The sequence below is a fragment of the Cydia amplana genome, chromosome 22 (genome assembly GCF_948474715.1).
Source record: "Cydia amplana chromosome 22, ilCydAmpl1.1, whole genome shotgun sequence".
Lineage (NCBI taxonomy): Eukaryota > Metazoa > Arthropoda > Insecta > Lepidoptera > Tortricidae > Cydia > Cydia amplana.
The window spans coordinates 7,867,227-7,886,881 of NC_086090.1; the positions used below are offsets into that span (position 1 = coordinate 7,867,227).

At 36.6% G+C, this 19,655-nt stretch overlaps 1 protein-coding gene across 1 annotated transcript in view; it reads left to right on the forward strand.

Annotated features, from left to right (window-relative positions):
* LOC134658311 (uncharacterized) overlaps positions 1–17,767 on the forward strand; it is a 119,110-nt gene extending 101,343 nt beyond the window's left edge. The window contains exons 7-8 of the mRNA XM_063513941.1: positions 12,939–13,037; positions 17,473–17,767. Coding sequence (XP_063370011.1) covers positions 12,939–13,037; positions 17,473–17,602 — 229 coding nt within the window. The 3' untranslated portion in view covers positions 17,603–17,767. The remainder of the gene's footprint in view (positions 1–12,938; positions 13,038–17,472) is intronic.
* The last annotated feature ends 1,888 nt before the right edge of the window (positions 17,768–19,655 follow it).

Genomic DNA, 19,655 nt, shown 5'->3' on the forward strand with positions numbered 1-19,655 from the left:
GTGATTACTCTCATCTGGCATAAATATCTCTCCAATGTGAATGCAAATACATCGGATGGCAGACGGACCGCCTATATATCTGACACGAAATTATGAAATATGTCATCAATCGGCAAAAACGAACCATACCTGGATAGCATAGAGCCTTACATTGTTTGAAGTGATTTGACAATTCACGAAAAGAGTGCAGACTTGTCATTGCATATGTCTGTCTCACATATTTCATTTGCAATTTTAAATTGTGACATAATTCAGGTAGACTTTTAATAGACAATGTGTAATAAACCTCCTTCTTACATAAAAAAGAATGATGAAGAGGTCAACCTGTGAGACTGACAAGGACAAACAATAATAGCGCTTTCGCTGCTACTCCTACTGAAAGATACATAAGACTATCCCGTTTTGTCATTTCCCCCACCCCTCATGCCAGATCCAGTTATATACTAGATTCATGATTGCAATACGTTACAATTCAAAATTATATCCAGTTTATTCCGTCAAATCGATGATAGAATATAATGTGAGACAGACATATACAATGACAAGTCGGCACTCTTTTCGTGAATTGTCAAATCACTTTATACAATTTACGGCTCTATACCAAACATGTATGGTTCGTTTTTAAAGGTCGATAACATATTTGTGATTTTCCAACGTGTCAGATAAATAGGCGGTCTGTCGTCCATCCGATGTATTTGCTTTTACAGTGGAGAGATATTTATTCCAGATGAGAGTAATCACATAATTTTGAATTTTATGAGTAATCAAATATTTTTAAGCGACCCGATCCGATATTTATGCGGATACAGACTAACGATATTTTTGCTGGTCACAAAGGATCACATATTTTTACCGAGGTAGTGTCGTCATATACTTATGCCTCCAATGGAGCATCAGATATTTTTGCACGGCTGCCCATAGTCATTTATTTATGCTGGTGACTGTACTCTCTCCAGGCGGGTGTTAGGCCTGAGGACCGAAGTCTGATGAGAGTCGGTTAGGAGTTGTGTTAAATACTATACATTTTGTAGTACTTACATTCGTAAATCCGTAAGCGCGATCAAGGAAACGCTAACGCCATCTGTTACAAACTTGTGGCACGACGTCGACAGTGACGGAGTATACGCCACCAGCTTTTTTTAGTGATTAACCCTTAAATGCATAGTGTTGCCAAATGTCTACAAAGCATTAGACAGCTCACAGATTAAGGGTTAAACAAATTCTATTTGTTCCTGTATATTATTTCAATAGTAAAACTAATAAATTTTTCGAATTATTACATAAATTTACGCAGTATTTTAATTTATAAAAAACACATTTGTTTATAGACGAAATGTCGGAAAACTTGGAAAACCTGGAAGTTGATGATTTTTAGTATGTGATTTTGGGCTGATTTTTCGAGGTTTGTAATTATTTTATATTTACAAACTTTATCATAGGAACATCATAAATAGTGTACCTTTCTGATGGCAGTTAAGATTTTTCCTATACCCTTTACTAATAGCTATCTATTCCCAAAAATATGAATTAACCTATGCAACTTTTAACACTGATTCCGCAGTGAAAATCGATGATATATTTTTTTTACTATTTTTCCTAGAAACGGCAAACAATTATGTGATACATATATTAATTTCCGGCAAAAAGAAAAAATCATGCATTTAAGGGTTAAGATTGAAAACGCCTGTTGCGAATGACATAGGTAAGGTAAACGTACTAGTACTCGACATGCTAACGCCCAATAGATGGCACCCTGCTGTCACCTCTATTGACAATGACATAAGTTTCAAGATGACATTTACTGGGACCGCGTCGAGCACTAGTATAGGTACACCTTACTTTGTAAAATGTCATTCAATAGAACTTGCTAACTATGTAAACAAACTGCCATACTAAAATTGACACTGAATGTCAATTTACTAGTAACTTTTGTTTACATAGTTCGCAAGTTCTATTGAATGACACTTTAGTAAGTAATGAAGCCTGAGACAAACACAATTAACAATTGTAGTTTCAAAAACAATTAGATTCCTAGTTTAGGTAGAGTTTAATAGAAATGGCAAATAATGTAAACAAATGTGACAGATTTTGTTAGCATTTGACATATAAACTAACATTTTTGTGAAGGCTGTTTTCACAGAAATATTAATAATCACTATCACTACATAGTATAAAACAAAGTCGCTTCCCGCTGTCTGTCTGTCCCTATGACATGTATGCTTCGATCTTTAAAACTACGCAACGGATTTTGATGCGGTTTTAATAGATAGAGTGATTCAAGAGGATGGTTTATGTATAATTTGTTAACCCGTGCGAAGCCGGGGCGGGCCGCTAGTCATCATATATTTTTACTACCTAGTAGGTAATAGATTTAAATAAGTGTTTAACTGTTGATAGGACCACGATTTCCATGAAAGGTTGCGAGATTACGAAGAAATGAAGGTAAATTGGATTGTTTACATGTTTTGCCATTTCTATTGAACCCCACTTTAGTAAGTACTAGCGACCCGCCCCGGCTTCGCACGGGTTAACAGATTATACATAAACCTTCCTCTTGAATCTTTTGAAAAAAACAGCATCAAAATCCGTTACGTAGTATTAAAGATCTATTAAGCATACATAGGGTCAGACAGACAGCGGGAAGCGACTTTGTTTTATACTATTGTAGTGATTTCTGGCATCTCGTTTGGTAAATCCATACTAACTGCCGTATTCGAACTTCAAGATATTCACAAGAGACGACACGTACTAGATCTATTCTAGATACGTTATAGTTTAGATTTCAACTAGTTCTCTTTTGCAGCGCAATTCGGGCAACCAATGTCACTTTTACGTTAGATAGAGTTAGATATCTAATAGATGTGAATTAGATCTCTAAGCCATATCTTGTGGAAATCGTTCAAGAGTATATCCAGAATCGCGCAAATGTCAAATTTGACAGGTTAGATCTTAAACATATCGTTATCGTATCTTGGGGATGACTAAAAGATATCTTATAGATGTCTATTTTAAAATCCGAATCGAGCCCGTAGTCTCTAGAGGTAAGCAGTTGGAAACTCGTGCTCTCGGAACCGTGAAACTTGAAAGCTGCCCCAAAACTTTGGGAGTGCTGTCGAAGTATCTAGCTCCGTAGTTATTTCAGAATAGTTTAGGCTAACGAGGAGTATTATGTATATTGGTATCTAAGTAGCGAAATCCTGAAGTATTAGAGCAGCGGCTTCAATCAATACATATTATAAAACAAACTCCCCTGCCGCGTCTGTCTGTCTGTATGTTCGCGATAAACTCAGAAACTTCTGAACGGATTATCATGCGGTTTTCACTTATCAATAAAGTGATTCTTGAAGAAGGTTTAGGCGTATAATTTGTAAAGCTTTTGTGTAAATTGGTTAAACTACCCGTGCGAAGCCGGGGCGGATCGCTAGTCAAATACATATATTAGAAATTATTCAAATATTGTCTTAAAGAAATTTAAAGATAAAAACCAGCCAAGTGCGAGTCGGACTCGCGCACGGAGGGTTCCACACCGTCAACAAAAAATAGAGCAAAACAAGCAAAAAAAAACAAGCAAAAAAAACGGTCACCCATCCAAGTACTGACCCCGCCCGACGTTGCTTAACTTCGGTCAAAAATCACGTTTGTTGTATGGGAGCCCCACTTAAATCTTTATTTTATTCTGTTTTTAGTATTTGTTGTTATAGCAGCAACAGAAATACATCATCTGTGAAAATTTCAACTGTCTAGCTATCACGGTTCGTGAGATACAGCCTGGTGACAGACGGACGGACGGACGGACGGACGGACAGCGGAGTCTTAGTAATAGGGTCCCGTTTTTACCCTTTGGGTACGGAACCCTAAAAACAGTACATCATTATTCTGCAATGCCATGAAAAATAATCACACAGAAACTAGATTATATTCTCAAAAGCAGGCTTCAGACTAAACCATAGATTAAAGTTGGCTCAATAGAAAAAGAAACACGAATACATGTCGGATTTTAATTTAAGTTCAGTTGTATATCATTAGGCAGCATACTTTTAGTGTAAAGTAGCTAGTGATGTTGCTGGTAGATCTGACGAGCAACATTTTAAACAAAAGTATATTTTCAGAGTAATTGAGATAAAAAATAAAAAACAACGGGTTGCACTCAGGGAGTGCCGGCAGAAGTGAAAACTCAATGACTAGTGCAAAATGCACTATGTATAATTGTGGTTAACGCCATCTAGCGTTAGCGTTCATTACTTGAAACCCCTAAGCACATCACTGTTAGTACTCGAGTTACATTAATACCAGTTAGAGCGAAACTCACTAGATGGCATTTAAATCAATAAAGAAAAACTCAATGACATTACATGAAAAACTGTTACATGTAATGTCATTGAGTTTTTCTTTATTGATTTAAATGCCATCTAAATGAGTGGCCATCTAAATCTTACGGTCACGTGATCGTATTACGCTGTCTCGAGTTTAACATTTTTTCCCCACCTCAAAAAGTGCACAGCGCCGCTAAAGAAGTTTTCACTTCAAAAATAAATAAAAAACCCGCAATCACCATTTCTTCCATCGCAAGTTTCGGGGGGCTCACCATATCTTAAGCCCCCTTTTAATTCCTGGCCCCTCTTTAGAAATAGATTTGTTTTTGAAGTATCTGTATCTATCTGACTGTAGGTACTTAAACCGCATAAAGTTTCAAGATTAAGAAAGGGCGAGGTGAAATTAAAATGTCAGGTACTTACTAACTTTGAAACCCTATTAGCAGGCGTGCCCTGGAGACTCCTACGCGGGTTTACCTATCGAGTCTGTCAACGGGCACAGGGACGAAGTTGGATCCACTATAATACTCGCTAAGTTGGCTTAGCAAAGGCTTAGACTTTCTACAAAATACAGGCGAAGAGCGGGACATTCTGTGACAAATTGTTTTTTATTAAAGAGCCAGGGAATTAGATGGAAACAAGATATAGCGCGCCGTGGAAACTTGAGACGGAAAATCCGTTGCGCAGTTTTTTTTATTATAGTTTCCACTCAAAACAAGTTGTTTTGATTAATAACTACATATGTATAAATTGTATAAGTAATGATAATTAAGAGCCAACAGGACGGCCATTTCTCCATAAAAACGTACTCGACTGTTTCCTCCGTGGTTTCTTAGATACCGTAAAACGGGGTGAGTAGGTTTCGCGGGGAGAGATAGGTTATGAATGGGGAGAGAAGGTTTGAGAGGGGGGTGAGAAGGGATTTTAAGGCTACTGCTACAAAAATAATGTATTCCAATTTAAAATGGAGCTATAGTAATACGCATAATAAAAAAAATCGATTCAACAATCTTCCAAAATCACCTTTGTATGAAAACCCCTCTCACCCCAAATACGAGGCACTACGGGGTGAGATGGGTTTTCCTCTTTATCGTCAAAGTTATGAAATGGAACTACCCAAAACAAAATAAAAACTAAAATACAAACGTCCGGAACACTTATTATATACACCATTCAGTTTTCATATGTAAAAATAAAATGTTATCGAGGTTTGAATTTCAGTTTTGACCCTACTCACCCCATTTTACGGTATCTGCTAAAAGACTCGCAACGAAAACTTATGCAAAATTAATTGAATAAAAAAATACATTTTGATATCTATAAATATTTTAAACCCGATTCTCCATATATGATCTCATTGTTTCCTTGCCTTCACATTTATATTAATAAGTAGGTACAATAGAGATCTCTAGTAGATCCACAACATAATTTCCCTGTAATCGTATATGTACTTATATTATAATTCCTTAATCCACTTGTACCGACCCAACCCACGCTATAGATTCTAAGAGATTGATCGAATTATTACGAGAACACAATTATTGCAAATCTATTTAGATCTTAATCTTCTTCCAATTAAACGCCCACGTTAAACGGGGTTTTAAAAATTGAGTCCGATCGAATAATTAAAATATTTGCTTAAAATAAATAATCCTTTTATATAAGAGAATCATTTTATTTCAATCTGAATCTGATATCTACCTTTTTTCGCTTTTATGAATGACTTGATTTTTTTCCATCAATAAACGGAGGAAAATGTTTTATGAGTGTAGAGAAGTGTTAGACCAGGTCGTGTCCGGGCCGAAGCTTCGGGAGCTTCGTTTTGTGTGGAAAGTATCACGTGATCATCTGTCATACTTTTCCACTGTTTTCCACTGTACTATACTTTTCTCAATAAATTATTTGTATTTGTATAGAAAAGCAAGCGCCGGAAGCTCCGGCCCGGGCATGGCCCGGTCTAACGTGAGTCATCCTTAAAACACACATTTTTATCATTATATCTATTATAATATATCACTACATAGTATAAAACATAGTCGCTTCCCGCTGTCTGTCCCTATGTATGCTTAGATCTTTAAAACTACGCAACGAATTTTGATGCGGTTTTTTTATAGATAGAGTGATTCAAGAGAAAGGTTTATGTATAATTTGTTAACCCGTGCGAAGCCGGGGCGGGTCGCTAGTCTATAACGTTTCCACTTATATTTAAAAGTGACGCCATTTCTTAGCACGGTGTAGAATTCGAGATTAAGTTTCTAATACATATACGTTTTATCATGTGCTTAATATAAGCTAGCACATTTATCTTCTCGGCGCCTACTTACGGCCCGATTCGGATTTCGTAATAGACATCTGTTAGATATCTTTTAGACATCGCCAAGATACGATAACGATATGTTTAAGATCTAACCTGTCAAATTTGACATTTCCGCGATTCTGGAGATACTCTTGAACGATTTCCGCAAGATATTACTTAGAGATCTAATTCACATCTAATAGATATCTAACACGATCTATCGTAAAAGTGACATTGGTTGCCCGAATTGCGCTGCAAAAGAGAACTAGTTGAAATCTAAACTATAACGTATGTAGAATGGATCTAGTACGTGTCGTCTCTTGTGAATATCTTGAAGTTCGAATACGGCAGTTAAGCAGATTTATAGGATTAACTTAATACAACATTGTCTACTTTGTCTTATGTTTCACCTTGGAAGGTGAAAGTTAAACATCAAGAGCTTGGAAGCCCATACATTAACTTCAAACTTCTTTATTAATGCTTGAAACTTTTGAAACATGTAAGAGGTGTGGTGACCTGAATTCAAAAAATATTTATTTCCCATAATAATAAAATAATAATTGCTTTTATTGACATAAAAGCTTTAAACAGCGGTATTAGTAAACTAAATTAATAACTAGCTTAAGTCTAAAATAGGTCCTTGAGGCATTTTGTAAGTACCAAGGATGCTGGCGGCATTTCCTCGCTGTATCGCAATGCTGATACGTTGTGCGAGGAAGCCTCCAGCTCTTCGGTCACCAGTTACGTCAACCAGACACTTCGCGAACAACTAGTGCGCGCGGGGACCCCATGGACCTAATAAATAAATCGTATGATATTCATACTTTGTAAGAAATTTTAGGAAAATAGTAACTTTTACTGAGGCAATTCTGGATATTTTTTGTTATGGTTATGATCTTGTTTTGATATGGATATTTACTAAGGTCGTCCGCTAGCTGGCGGGGTTGCACAGAGCGTGTTAACAAAAAATAGTTTGAGCAACGCTAACTGACACGGATTCGTGCGACGGATTTCAACTACCTACCTACAATGGCACCCGCGTGCGTGCGCCCGCTCCGTGCACTCGCTCCAGCTAACGGACGCCCTAAAGCCGGTTATTCATTGATATCACTGATTCAAACATTGTTATATTTTAAGACTATTTCTATTGTTTTGTGTTGCAACTATTATTACTATATTATATTTTTTTCCTTATACAATTGACGAATTTTTTGTGAATTTCTGCAATTTTTTATGGAAAAATAACACATACATTTTCAATTAGAAATAAATATTATCTTATAGCCGGTCAACCAAATCTTGTCAGTAAAAAAGGCGCCAAATTCAAATTTTCTATGGGACGATATCCCTTCGCGCCTACATTTTTCATTTTTCAAATTTGCCGCTTTTTTCTACTGTCAAGATCTGGTTGATAAAGTATATGTATCTATATCTCCGGTACGACCCTATACCGTTAACGTGGGCGGATTGCTAATCATAGACACGTCTTACACGAACACTCAGACTAATTGTCGATACCTACCGCGTAGGATTCACTAAGCTCTAGTTTAAGCGAGTACCTATTCCCTCCTCCTCGTTCAAGGAACATGATTGAACTAAGAGCGTATTCACATTATCTGCATAGATAATAGATATCGATGTCGGATATGACACGAGCAAAATGTGGCTTTCTAGGTCCTTATGCTTTATGTGTATACTAGCGACCCGCCCCGGTTTCGCAAAGGTAAACAAATTATACATAAACCTTCCTCTTGAATCACTCTATCTATAAAAAAAAACCGCGGCTAAATCCGTTGCGACAAACAAATTATGTATAAACCTTGCTCTTGAATCACGCTATTTATTAAAAAAAACCGCATCTAAATCTGTTGCGTAGTTTTAAAGATCTAAGCATACATAGGGACAGACAGACAGCGGGTAGCGGCTTTGTTTTATGTAGTGAAGGACATTTCAATCAGAAAATGGCCGTTATGCACCATGTTCTTGGGATACATGTACTAATGGAAGGGTCCAGGTCCCAGGCGAAGACCTGGGAGCCCAGGCGGGGACCTGGGGGCCCACAGTTCTTAAGCTTGCGTTTACGTTTATGTTCGCTTTTACCATAGGCAAAACTGCAAGTTCATTTATTAATGATATAGTAAAATAACAAGTGCGCACAGGATGGAACCCTCTCGACTACCCCGCCGTGTTCTTCTTGGTGCAGTAGCGAATGCAAAACGTAGCGTTGGGAGGCCATTGCTTCGCTTTAAAGATTGCGCAAAGAGGGACATGATTGCCTTCCATATCGACCACCGAGACTGGGAGAGGCTTGCAGAACAGCGGACGGATTGGCGCAAACGTGTTGTGGAGGGTCGCAAGTTTTGTGATGAGACCTGGTTCGCCGCACTCGCTGACAAGAGGCAAAAGCGACGACAAGGCGTCTCAGTGCCGTTTTCCGGAAATCTCTTTTGTCAGTCCTGTGGTAGACCATGTCGGTCTCGCATCGGTCTATTCAACCACCAAAAAAGGTGTTTCTCCGGCGTTTAGGGCTTGCAATCCGGATATCCGGATATCCGTTTTATCCGGATATCCGTGAAATTTAATATTTAGATTTTGAGTAAGATTATATCCGGATAAAACGAATAATTCGAATACTACAATTTTTAAGATAACTACTTTAAAAAACGTTGAAAGTTATAATGTAAATCACGTTGTCGGTTGACTTTATTTATTTGGATACATTTTTACGTTATAAAAATTTTTTATTTAAATTATTACTCCTTGATTGCCGATTACACCCTTATTTTTTTAATATTTGAGAATAATCTTATGCAGATCGACCTAAAGTGTAAAAATAGAACATGCTAAATATGTAAACAAAAGTTACTAGTAAATTGCCATTCAGTGTCAATTTTAGTATGGCGGTTTGTTTCTTACTAGTTAGCAAGTTCTATTGAATGGCACTTTAGCTCCGTAAGAGTAACTTTTTTTTTTCTTTTTTTTTTCATTTATTCACTTCAATCAATCAGCACTTACAGATAAACCTTACGTGCTAATTGGCATTACATTAATTAGTGTCTAACATGCATTAACTGCAATAAATACAATAAAATACAATCGGATTAAATCAAAACTTAAATTATATGTACAATACCGAATAATTATGGAATTAGGAACAATATTAATGTCAAAATCATCTAAATAAAATAATGATAATAATTTAAATGATATGTACCTATATAAGAAGATCAAAATCAAATAAAATAAATATTACTATTTTCATTTTTAAAAATATGTCACAATTTACTCTAATAGGATTAATATTAAATTCATTTATACATAATAAATAGGCTTTGAGTGTACTTGTACCGTGTTCCTGTCAAACTGATGCGCTGTCATAGTACATTATTAACAAAGTGCAAACAGAACTAAAATGAGTCCAACGGAGGAGAACTTCGGTTGATATTGAACTGCCAAACGAAATGCAGTAGGATTTAGCATATATGATGAAGGTTTTAGCATTTTGTATTTGAATAAATCTGTAGTGAAAACCTTAAATGCAATGTAAAATCTCAACAAGAAGAGACCCTTCTAACAGGTAGAAGATATTCGATTCTCTGAATATTATCAAAGCCACTATCAAGAAAAAAAATTCGCAGCGCAGACTGCCAATATTAAATGGAGGGTTGAAGTGTCGCCGTCGTCATAGCCTAGTATAGGTAAACCAGAACTTTGGGAGTATTGTCATGAGGGCGCTCGTTTTGAATTTTATATAGCAACAATTTGTATAGTGGGGACAATGGAAATTGGCAGATGATTTTTGTTTTAGTCCGACAACTTTAATAAGTTTGATGTTTGGATATTTCTTCGGTTTTTACGCTTAAATGGCTGACTCGATTTAGATAAAATGAATAGCGTAAAGTCAATAAGTAACGCAAGAGTTTAAGAAAGAATTTATATAGATAATTTTACAAATAACATTATTACAAGACATCAACGAAATCGTGACGACCTGACTATAGTGACATTTGTCCATAAGTTTGAAACCCGTTAAGTTACCCGTCAATTCAGATGCTAATTTCGTTATGTTTTTTAATGGAAGAAATTTCTCTCCCGCACGTTTTTTTTTTCAATAAATAACTATATACACTATTTACAACTTTTTTCTCTGTAAAATCTAAAACTTTCGGCATGATTATTGCAGTCTAATAATAATTCACACGAAACTAGACAAAGCAATGTTTACATTGTCAATATTGACAACTATCATAGAGGGTAGATGTTGTCTATTATTAAAATTGTTGCCATTGCTAGAAATTAGTACCAACAAATTTCCGTAACATGGCGCACCCTCAATAGATCCTGGTTCACCTATAAATAATTGCAAATATAGTTTGTGTCAGCCGTTCGAATAACTAATCAAGCAATTAAAGGTTGTGTAAGAAATCTTTGCCCAAAAATGATTTTAGTTTTTGGTGAGTATAATTTCATTTTGCAACTGGCAACTCCAGACAATAATAAATTAAATACAAAGTAAGTATTCGAATTATCCGATTTATCCGGATATCCGGATAGTCAAATAATAAATATTCGAAATATCCGGATACGAAAAAGACCAGAGACCAGAGACCAGATACAGAATAGGAACATTAGGAACCTAACGATTTCAGAACGTAGGTACGGACTTTACCGACTCCGCCCATGCAAGACAATTTTTTTCCATTTAAGCATTAAAAACGACTGGGTAACTTATTTATGTTTAAAATAAAGAAAACATTTAAAAGTGATTTAGGCAGTTATTTTTAATGTCAGCTCTTTTTAAGGACCCTTACTGAAACAAATCTAAATTTAATCTCATCGCTTAACAAGCAGCCTGTTACATCATTGTTCAAAAACTTTGCTACTTAGGAACACACCATTTGAGAGAATTAGCGATATAAGTCTCCTACAGTGGAAAGTTGTAAAGTACTACAAAACCTATATTAAGATACGCCCTTCTTGTTTGGAATAAGAGAAACAGTCTTCAAAGTATTGCGATCAAAGCCGGCTGCTTTCAACACTAATTGATCGTTAATAATGAAGAAAAAACAACAATTGTTTGAAACACTTCCTTTTGACTGTAGACCTTTTAAAAAAGGCGTGATAATGTAAGCGACTCCGACATATCGGCAATTGGTGTATATGACATAAAGTGCGACATAAAATGGTAGAAATTAAATAAAATAGAACTTTAAAATTTCCATACTAAATTGTTGCCATATTTAAGCATTTTACGTCAAAAATGTGACAGTTACGTAGGAAGTGGCGCCCTCATTTATTTGTTACTATGTTTTGTCCCACTGTACAGGAGGGTTGTTGGCTATATAAAAAATAAATTATTTCACAGAATCATCAAATCAAATTCAATTGATCAAACACGTTTATGCGCTTTGGAATATTTTATAATCAACAATAAAAACTTATTCATTGTTGTTTCACTTAATGCATTTTCGATTTGGCGTTCCATAGAGAGTGATATGATTGGTTAATACAGGACCCTATTTGAAAGCTTACCTATTTAAAAAGTGATATGACGTTCTGTATGATACCTTAATAATCACACACACCCATTGACGAGGAATCCTCTAGAGTCTAGACGGAGTTTAGAGCAATTATTTCATGAAACCGATGCTGCCAAAAATACTGGGGTGCGGGGGACGAGGTGAGCCCGTGATTGGCCCGTTCCAAGACACGGACGTCACACAAAGACACTTTGACTCGAAAATGGAGTAAAACTACCGTAGGTATATTTGTGGCAGAGGGGGTAGCGCTACTAGTCTGGAGGATGTCTTGTCTGTGCACACACCTTAATGAAATTGACATTAGGCCCTAACGTAAAGGGTATTTTGGGAACGGATACTTGGGTTAAGTGCCCCTTTCACTCCCTACTAACTGGCGCACTCGGTTGGATCAAAATCTAGTTAAGTATTGACGTTATTATGATGTCATACATTAATAGTACCTACATTGCGAATTATCTATTCGCACATGTATCGTACAACGTTTTACAGTACATAAATGGCCTGTTAAACTTTCGACATAGGGGCTGCTCATAAATTACGTCATCGATTTTTGACGATTTTTGACCCCCCCCCCCCCCCCACCCCTAAAATCATCCAAAAATCATTCTTCGAATGACTCCGTTTCCTCCTACGTCATGCTACCATCATCCGATGTCCAGACTCCCCCCCCCCCACAAATTGAAATGACGTAATTTATGAATAGCCCCATAGTTACGTAATGCGGTAATTATCGCACTAATGCGATAAAGTAGCACCATAATGTCCTGTAAATATTCTTATTTGTTGCAGCAATGACGAGTACCCGTACTATTACGGCGAGCAGGAGCAACGCGGACTGCAGAATCTGCAGGCGGAGTACGGAGACGATCCCAGCACCAGGCACAACAAGTAAGTCACCCGCCCGGCCCGGTCATAGCCCGGGTTGTTGGGGGCAAAAACGTACTAGTGCTTGTTAACCTTTTCGACGCCGTGTCAAACACAAAAGCTGTCACGTCGACGCCACGTCACCGAAGTGTCAAAACTGAAATTGAACTTTATGCATATGCACGTAGGTCTATGTTGCTCTGTGGTCTGTGACCGATTAATCGGTCTTTGGCGTTGAACCTACGGTGCGGATATATCACCGTAAAATTGTAAACACTCGTCATATTATAATTTCGCTAGTTACATTATAAAACTGACGGTAGGGAGATTATAATCTAACCTAACCTAACCTACGTTAGATTATAAACTAACGGGTTCACAATCTTACGGTGTCAGATATATCGGTCTTTGGCGTCCAAAAGGTTAATTGCATATCGATTTAAGTGTTATCTAGAAAGCAATTTCTAAACCATAATAACGAACGTGCTTGTTAATTGAATATCGATTTAAGTGTTATCTAAAAAGCAATTACTAAACCATAATATAAAATGTGACTGATTCAGAGCATTAGTCAGCCTTTCAATACCTATTTGCAAACCTATTTTTATTTATTCTTATTGCACCTCTATATATCCGATATCTGACTGACTCATGTCGTCGTGACAAAAGTTAATTCCATCGGATCATTGATATAGTATAAAGAACTGGATACCCAATCAGCCGCCAAAAATGGCCCCACAAAAGTGATGTCAAAACAGATCATGCATTACTTTTTCGTTTAGTCTTGTTTGAAACGCTCAAATGTGAAGTTGTCAACAATTACGAAATGTGCCGTTAAAATATGTAAAAATAACAATGATAAAACAAGGAAAAAGGATGGAATGTATTTCTTTCGGTTAGTTCTTTGGATAGCATTACATAATTTATGTAATCTGGTGGTAATTTTATGGATTTGAATAAATTAATTTGTTAGTACCAAAGAAGGGATGTTAAGGAACAAAAATCTAATGAGTCGATGTGAGGTCAATATTTTTTTATATTTTTATATGGAATTCATAAGAAATAATATTATGTTTAAATTCAAGATTTCCAAGAAAACCTATGCGACGTGCAAAGTGGACTGCTATTTAATTATAGCAAGAGATAGGGGTGATGCAGTTTTAAACAAGGCAAAACGGCACTTGTGTGTTCGGCCCATTTCCCTGTTTCCGACATATACACCACCAATAAGGGCTTATATCGACTAACTGTAAATGCTAAACCTGTCGGAACACAGTGACAACCACAGGATTTTTTTTATAAAGTATAGGTAGACTTTATAAAAAAAATCCAATCAGTATCTAAATGTCCCCGTGCACCCGCGCTATGAGTAAATGTAGATCTTAAATACACAGTTATTTAATAAGTAGAATTTATTTCAAGGAAATTAGTATTTAAAGACGTATACTTACGAATTAAAAATTAGATTTGTTTGAATTTGAACCACGAATTAATTTTATTTGAGCTCCCGATTAAATTAAATTTGTTTTATTTATTACTTCAATTGGTTTTCCTGTACAGTAATACATATTAAAGTGTACCAAAGTGACTCCATTCGTTCATTATTCTCGTTTGACGTTGTTTGACGTACATACGTTACGTAGTGCCATCGGACTAAATTTTTTAACAGTGTTGGTACTTATGTTTGCAAATTTGACACTTAATGCTTACGACATTAAGCTCTTTTCTGTACGAAACATTTATCTTGACTCAAATTTTACGTAAGCGTTTTTATCATCAATGCAAATGGTGCGAAACGTCATTGGGATCCACATTTCTTGACGTTTTTGTTCTGCTTTGTGTGTCTATTTCTTTTATATTAAGTCAGTGCATCGGATAATCATTCAGTTCATTTTGTTACAAAAAATACGTGAGTTAAATAGTAATATTAGCTTCACATTTCACATTTCTACTTGTTTCTCCCCCATAACTCAATTTCACACGTCACTCAATTTACTCAATTTTTTCACTCAATTTATGACGTTTACCAAATAAGAAAACAAAATCGACAATCATGATATATTTAAGAAATTGTCGAAATCATTTCAGCACCGACACCAATTGCTGACATAATCAGACCTGTCAAAAATGGCCGCGTATTAGAATATCGGTACGACCCTTGTCAGGCAATTGAATTGCGAATGACACTGTCAAATGAAAAACGACTTAAGTCATGGCTTCTTCGTACAAAAATAAGGCATTTAGTGTAAGGACGGTATTATGTACAAAACGAGCCTGGCAAAATACGAATATCGTAACTCGCAGTTTATTCGTATAAAGATAAGACATTTTGGCTAAGATTGAAAAGTTCGGTATCGCCTAAATTTTATTGAGGTTAGATTGCGATCTATGCCTACGTAATTAGACTTATAATACTACGAAATTAAAATCTTTGAAGATTTCTTGTTTTTGACAAGAAATGACCCAGTTCGAACAATGCTTATAAGATGTCACACCGATACGATACCGATCTGTCAATGGCAAAAGTGACGTTTTTGGTTGAAGAAGTTTTAACACTGACAGATCAGTTTCGTATCGGTCTGACATCTTATAAGTAGGTACCGTAAAATGGGGTGAGTAGGGGCAATACTGACATTCAAACCTCGAGAACATTTTATTTTTACATATGCAAACTGAATGGTGTATATAATAAGTGTTCCGGACGTTTGTATTTTAGATTTTATTTTATTTTGGGTAGTTCTATTTCATAACTTTGACGATAAACAGGAAATCCCACCTCACCCCGTAGTCCCTCGTAATTGGGGTGAGATGGAATTTCATACAAAGGTGATTTTGGAAGATTGTTGGATCGATTTTTTTTTATTATGAGTATTACCATAGCTCCATTTTAAATTGGAATTCAACTGAATATATTAAATAGATGTTCTATTAATGCTTCCAATGGGATCCCTTTGTTTCCCATAAAGTTTTAAGTCATAATGTATTGTTCGTCGTATTATCATTAGTCATAAAAGTGAAACCGTTAACTTTTCAGGATTTTCGTAAGGTTATCCTATAGATAGGTTAGGTTACGTTAGGTTTGTTTTATGGCCCGGGGACGTCTGTCGCCTACAGAAAGGTCCCTGCGTGGGCGGGCGCGATGTGTAGCCAACGCGCCCAATGAGGTGAAGGGGTGATTTCCCCAAGGGTCGGGTCCGAGTCCGGACGGCCGCTGGCGAGGTTGCGGAAGAGTACTTCGGCGTTCCTGGGACCTCGCCTTATAGCAGCGAGGCGGCAACAGAGGGGTTTTAGTGGGTAAACCTGGGGTCTCATTAGCCCACAACAGGGAGTCCCACATAACCATCCCGGCCCGTCCCCGCGCCGGTTGGTATGCGTAAAGCATTTCCCCTCTGTTTTATGGCAATCCTGAAAAGTGACACGTTTCTGAACCAAATGAATTATGACTAACGAAAATGAGTAATTACTGGCAATGTAACCCATTTCTCACAAACAATAAAGATTATGATTATGATTACGATTACGAAAAAATGAAAAAAAAATGAAAAATATCTTTATTATCTATTTACAGACATTATAATATCCATTTGCTGGGGCCTCTCTTTAGGCTTACAATGCCTGTGTTCTGTAGGGCTAAGATGGCCGGCTCTTTATCATTTGTCACCATGGCTGTCACGTTCTAACAAATATATAAGTGCGAAAGTGACAGGTGATAAAAATGCGACCATGATAGCTGTTTTGGTCATAGTATCATTGTAATAAATGTATTAATTCCAAGGTTATTAAACTATACGTTCAGGAAGTCAATACCCTTGAGTTATTAATATAACTAACTTATAGGTGGATTGACGTGGGATGTATTTGGCGCGTCTCGGTATTAATTTATATTGTTTGGGGTACTGTTTGCCTCTCTTTATACACTATAAAACAAGCTGTACAAACGTACATAAGGTCAATGTGGCTAATTCCGACATAGGGACTATTCCGTCTACTAGCGTTTTTCTCGAACATCGAACAAAATTGCTTTTAGCGATTGCTTTTAGTTTCAGCAATCAAAATCAGATGGTTTTTTCCTATGATTAAAAATCAAAGAAATATACGCTCGTGGACGGAATAGCCCCTATGACGGAATTAGCCACATTAACCTTACTAATATAGAAAAGAAAAATCTAAATTAAAAAAAATATTCAATCACCTTCCATTTCTCCTATTCGGGCAGGATTCGGAATGGAAACATAGAGTTAGACCAAGAAGTCTGCAACAATTTTGTAGACGAACAAATCTACTAATTTGTAGATAAATAAACTATACCTGTAATACCTAGTTAGCAATGTCTTCATTCGACTAATCCAAAACATTGTCAATCTGTCTGCCTTCTCGTTTACTACGAACTACTTTGGCATAATTCATCTTAGATTTTAGGCGAATATGACTCTTATTAACATGTAATTTTGTCCGTCAGGAAACCGCAAGCCGGCAGCCGCCAGGTGTCGCAGTTCTCGCGCTACTCGGACGTGATGCTGCCCCCCGCGCGCCGCTCCTACCACCCCTACGTGCCCCTGGACTATGTGCCCCTTCCCTACGCGTACTGAACTTCTAGCACGCTCTAGAACTCCACATTCCACGGGGGCTCCCCGCAACGTACAACACTCGGGCTTTAACTCTTTCCCATATCAGGAGCATATCTTCGCCGCTTCGCGAGCTTGTCTAGCTAACCCGCAATATTTTTATATTTATAAATACCGTTGCGATGTAGATACCTACGCAATCTTTCCATTTTAATATACCCTTTTTGAATAATCAAGTATTTTTCGATAGGTTTAAGGTCTTGGAATTTACTCGGCCGCGCTAGGCGGCCGCTAATCTTATATTGTATACAGGACTTCCAAACGACAATAACGGCACGATATATACAGGTGCAATTAACGTTTTATCCGTCAATTCCCTATTGTAACGAATTCGACAATAAAAATCAAAAAATGGAATTTTCTGTCAATAAATCTGTATGTTTTACAATCGGTGTTTAGAGTTTAAGTATTAGAAGATTTAACCTTATTATATTAAGGGATGATAATGGAATGTCTGGCAACAGCCGTTGCTCGTAATTTGAATATTGTAATCTAATTATGTTTTCTACAGTCGCGAACTTCACGCAATGCTTTTATTGAAGTAGGAGGTCTAGTCTGAGCCCGACGGCCTCATATCTTGATCTCTGTTCGAGCTACACGCTCTTCTATATCCTATAAGTTAAGAAACATAACTATTTTACTTGTAATTTATAGCTGTAGTAGTAGCCCGTTAATTATACGTGTATTTTACCATTTATGTACATATCTTTTTTGTAATATTAATTCGTAATACGTACATGTTTGTTGCCTACCAAACTTTCCCAGATATTACGAAATAACAACACAACGTATACAACTAATTCCTTGAAGTATTAATTGCAATAAAATTCAATAATTGAATAGTCCGATTCCATTAATTCCAATTGATCTTTGAAATAGAATTCCATAATAAAATGATGCATAATTAAATTAATTCTTTAAAGTACTGTGGTCCTTGAACGTTTTACCAGTATCATTTATCGTTGTGATTAGAGCTAAGTATATCGTTACCTTGTATGATATCCCAAAAGCCTTCAAGACGGCTAGTCGGTCCCACTGAGTTAAATACAGTAACGTCCTCTTCTCGAACATAACCTCTATGATCACAATTTGCCATTTAAAAACTGTTTAAAGTATTAAATTTTGACAAATCAGTTGTCGATTTGTAATGTTCGAGAAACAGATACGGCAAGGAATTTTATTTCTGTTCCATATCTTACTTGTCACAGTGACAATAGATTGAGGTCCCAAACGACTCATATTGATTGTCACTGTGACAAGGTACGAAACGGTACGGAAATTAAATTCTTTGACTGTACTTACGTTTAGCTCCGAGGTCCGACACATAAATGCTTTAACTACTATTAAATGTTTAATGTTTATTGTAATAGTAAATATTGTAAATTAGCAATCGGCGCTTCGTGCGAGCGCAGCTTTTTTTAGTATCTGTGTATCCTAGGTGTAGGTGAACTCAGCCTAAGGTGACGTTTTAAAATTAATCTAATCTGTGGAATGTACTATAATGTGGTCACAAATGGCTACCCTGATCGGACCTACATTTCAAATTGTGAAAGTTCTAACAAAATTAAAATGCATGTAATTATGTTATGAAACGCTCAAGTTTAGTTGACATGATTCCTATACCGTTTTTCGCACTGAAAGACAAGGCTGTAAACTAAGGGAGTTGTTACCTATTTGTGTATATTTATTATTATATCTATCGACTTGATAAGTATTGACGCGATACGTCGATTAACCTCACAGACTATAAAATTTGGCTTTAAAATATATTACACATGTATTATGGCTTTAAGCGAGTCAATGAATTCATCAACTTCTATTTATTGAGGCGAGCTACAGCTTGGCCGCGCTCGGCTCGGTCGTCTCGACCTTAAGGCTCGACCTTAAGGCTCGGCTAAAGGCTCAGTCAAAGGCTCAAAGGCTTGACCAAGTTCGGCCGAATACAGCTCGGCCCGGCTACGCTCGGCTATCCTATATGTTACAACTAGCGAAACATTATTATATAATTTTCTAACAA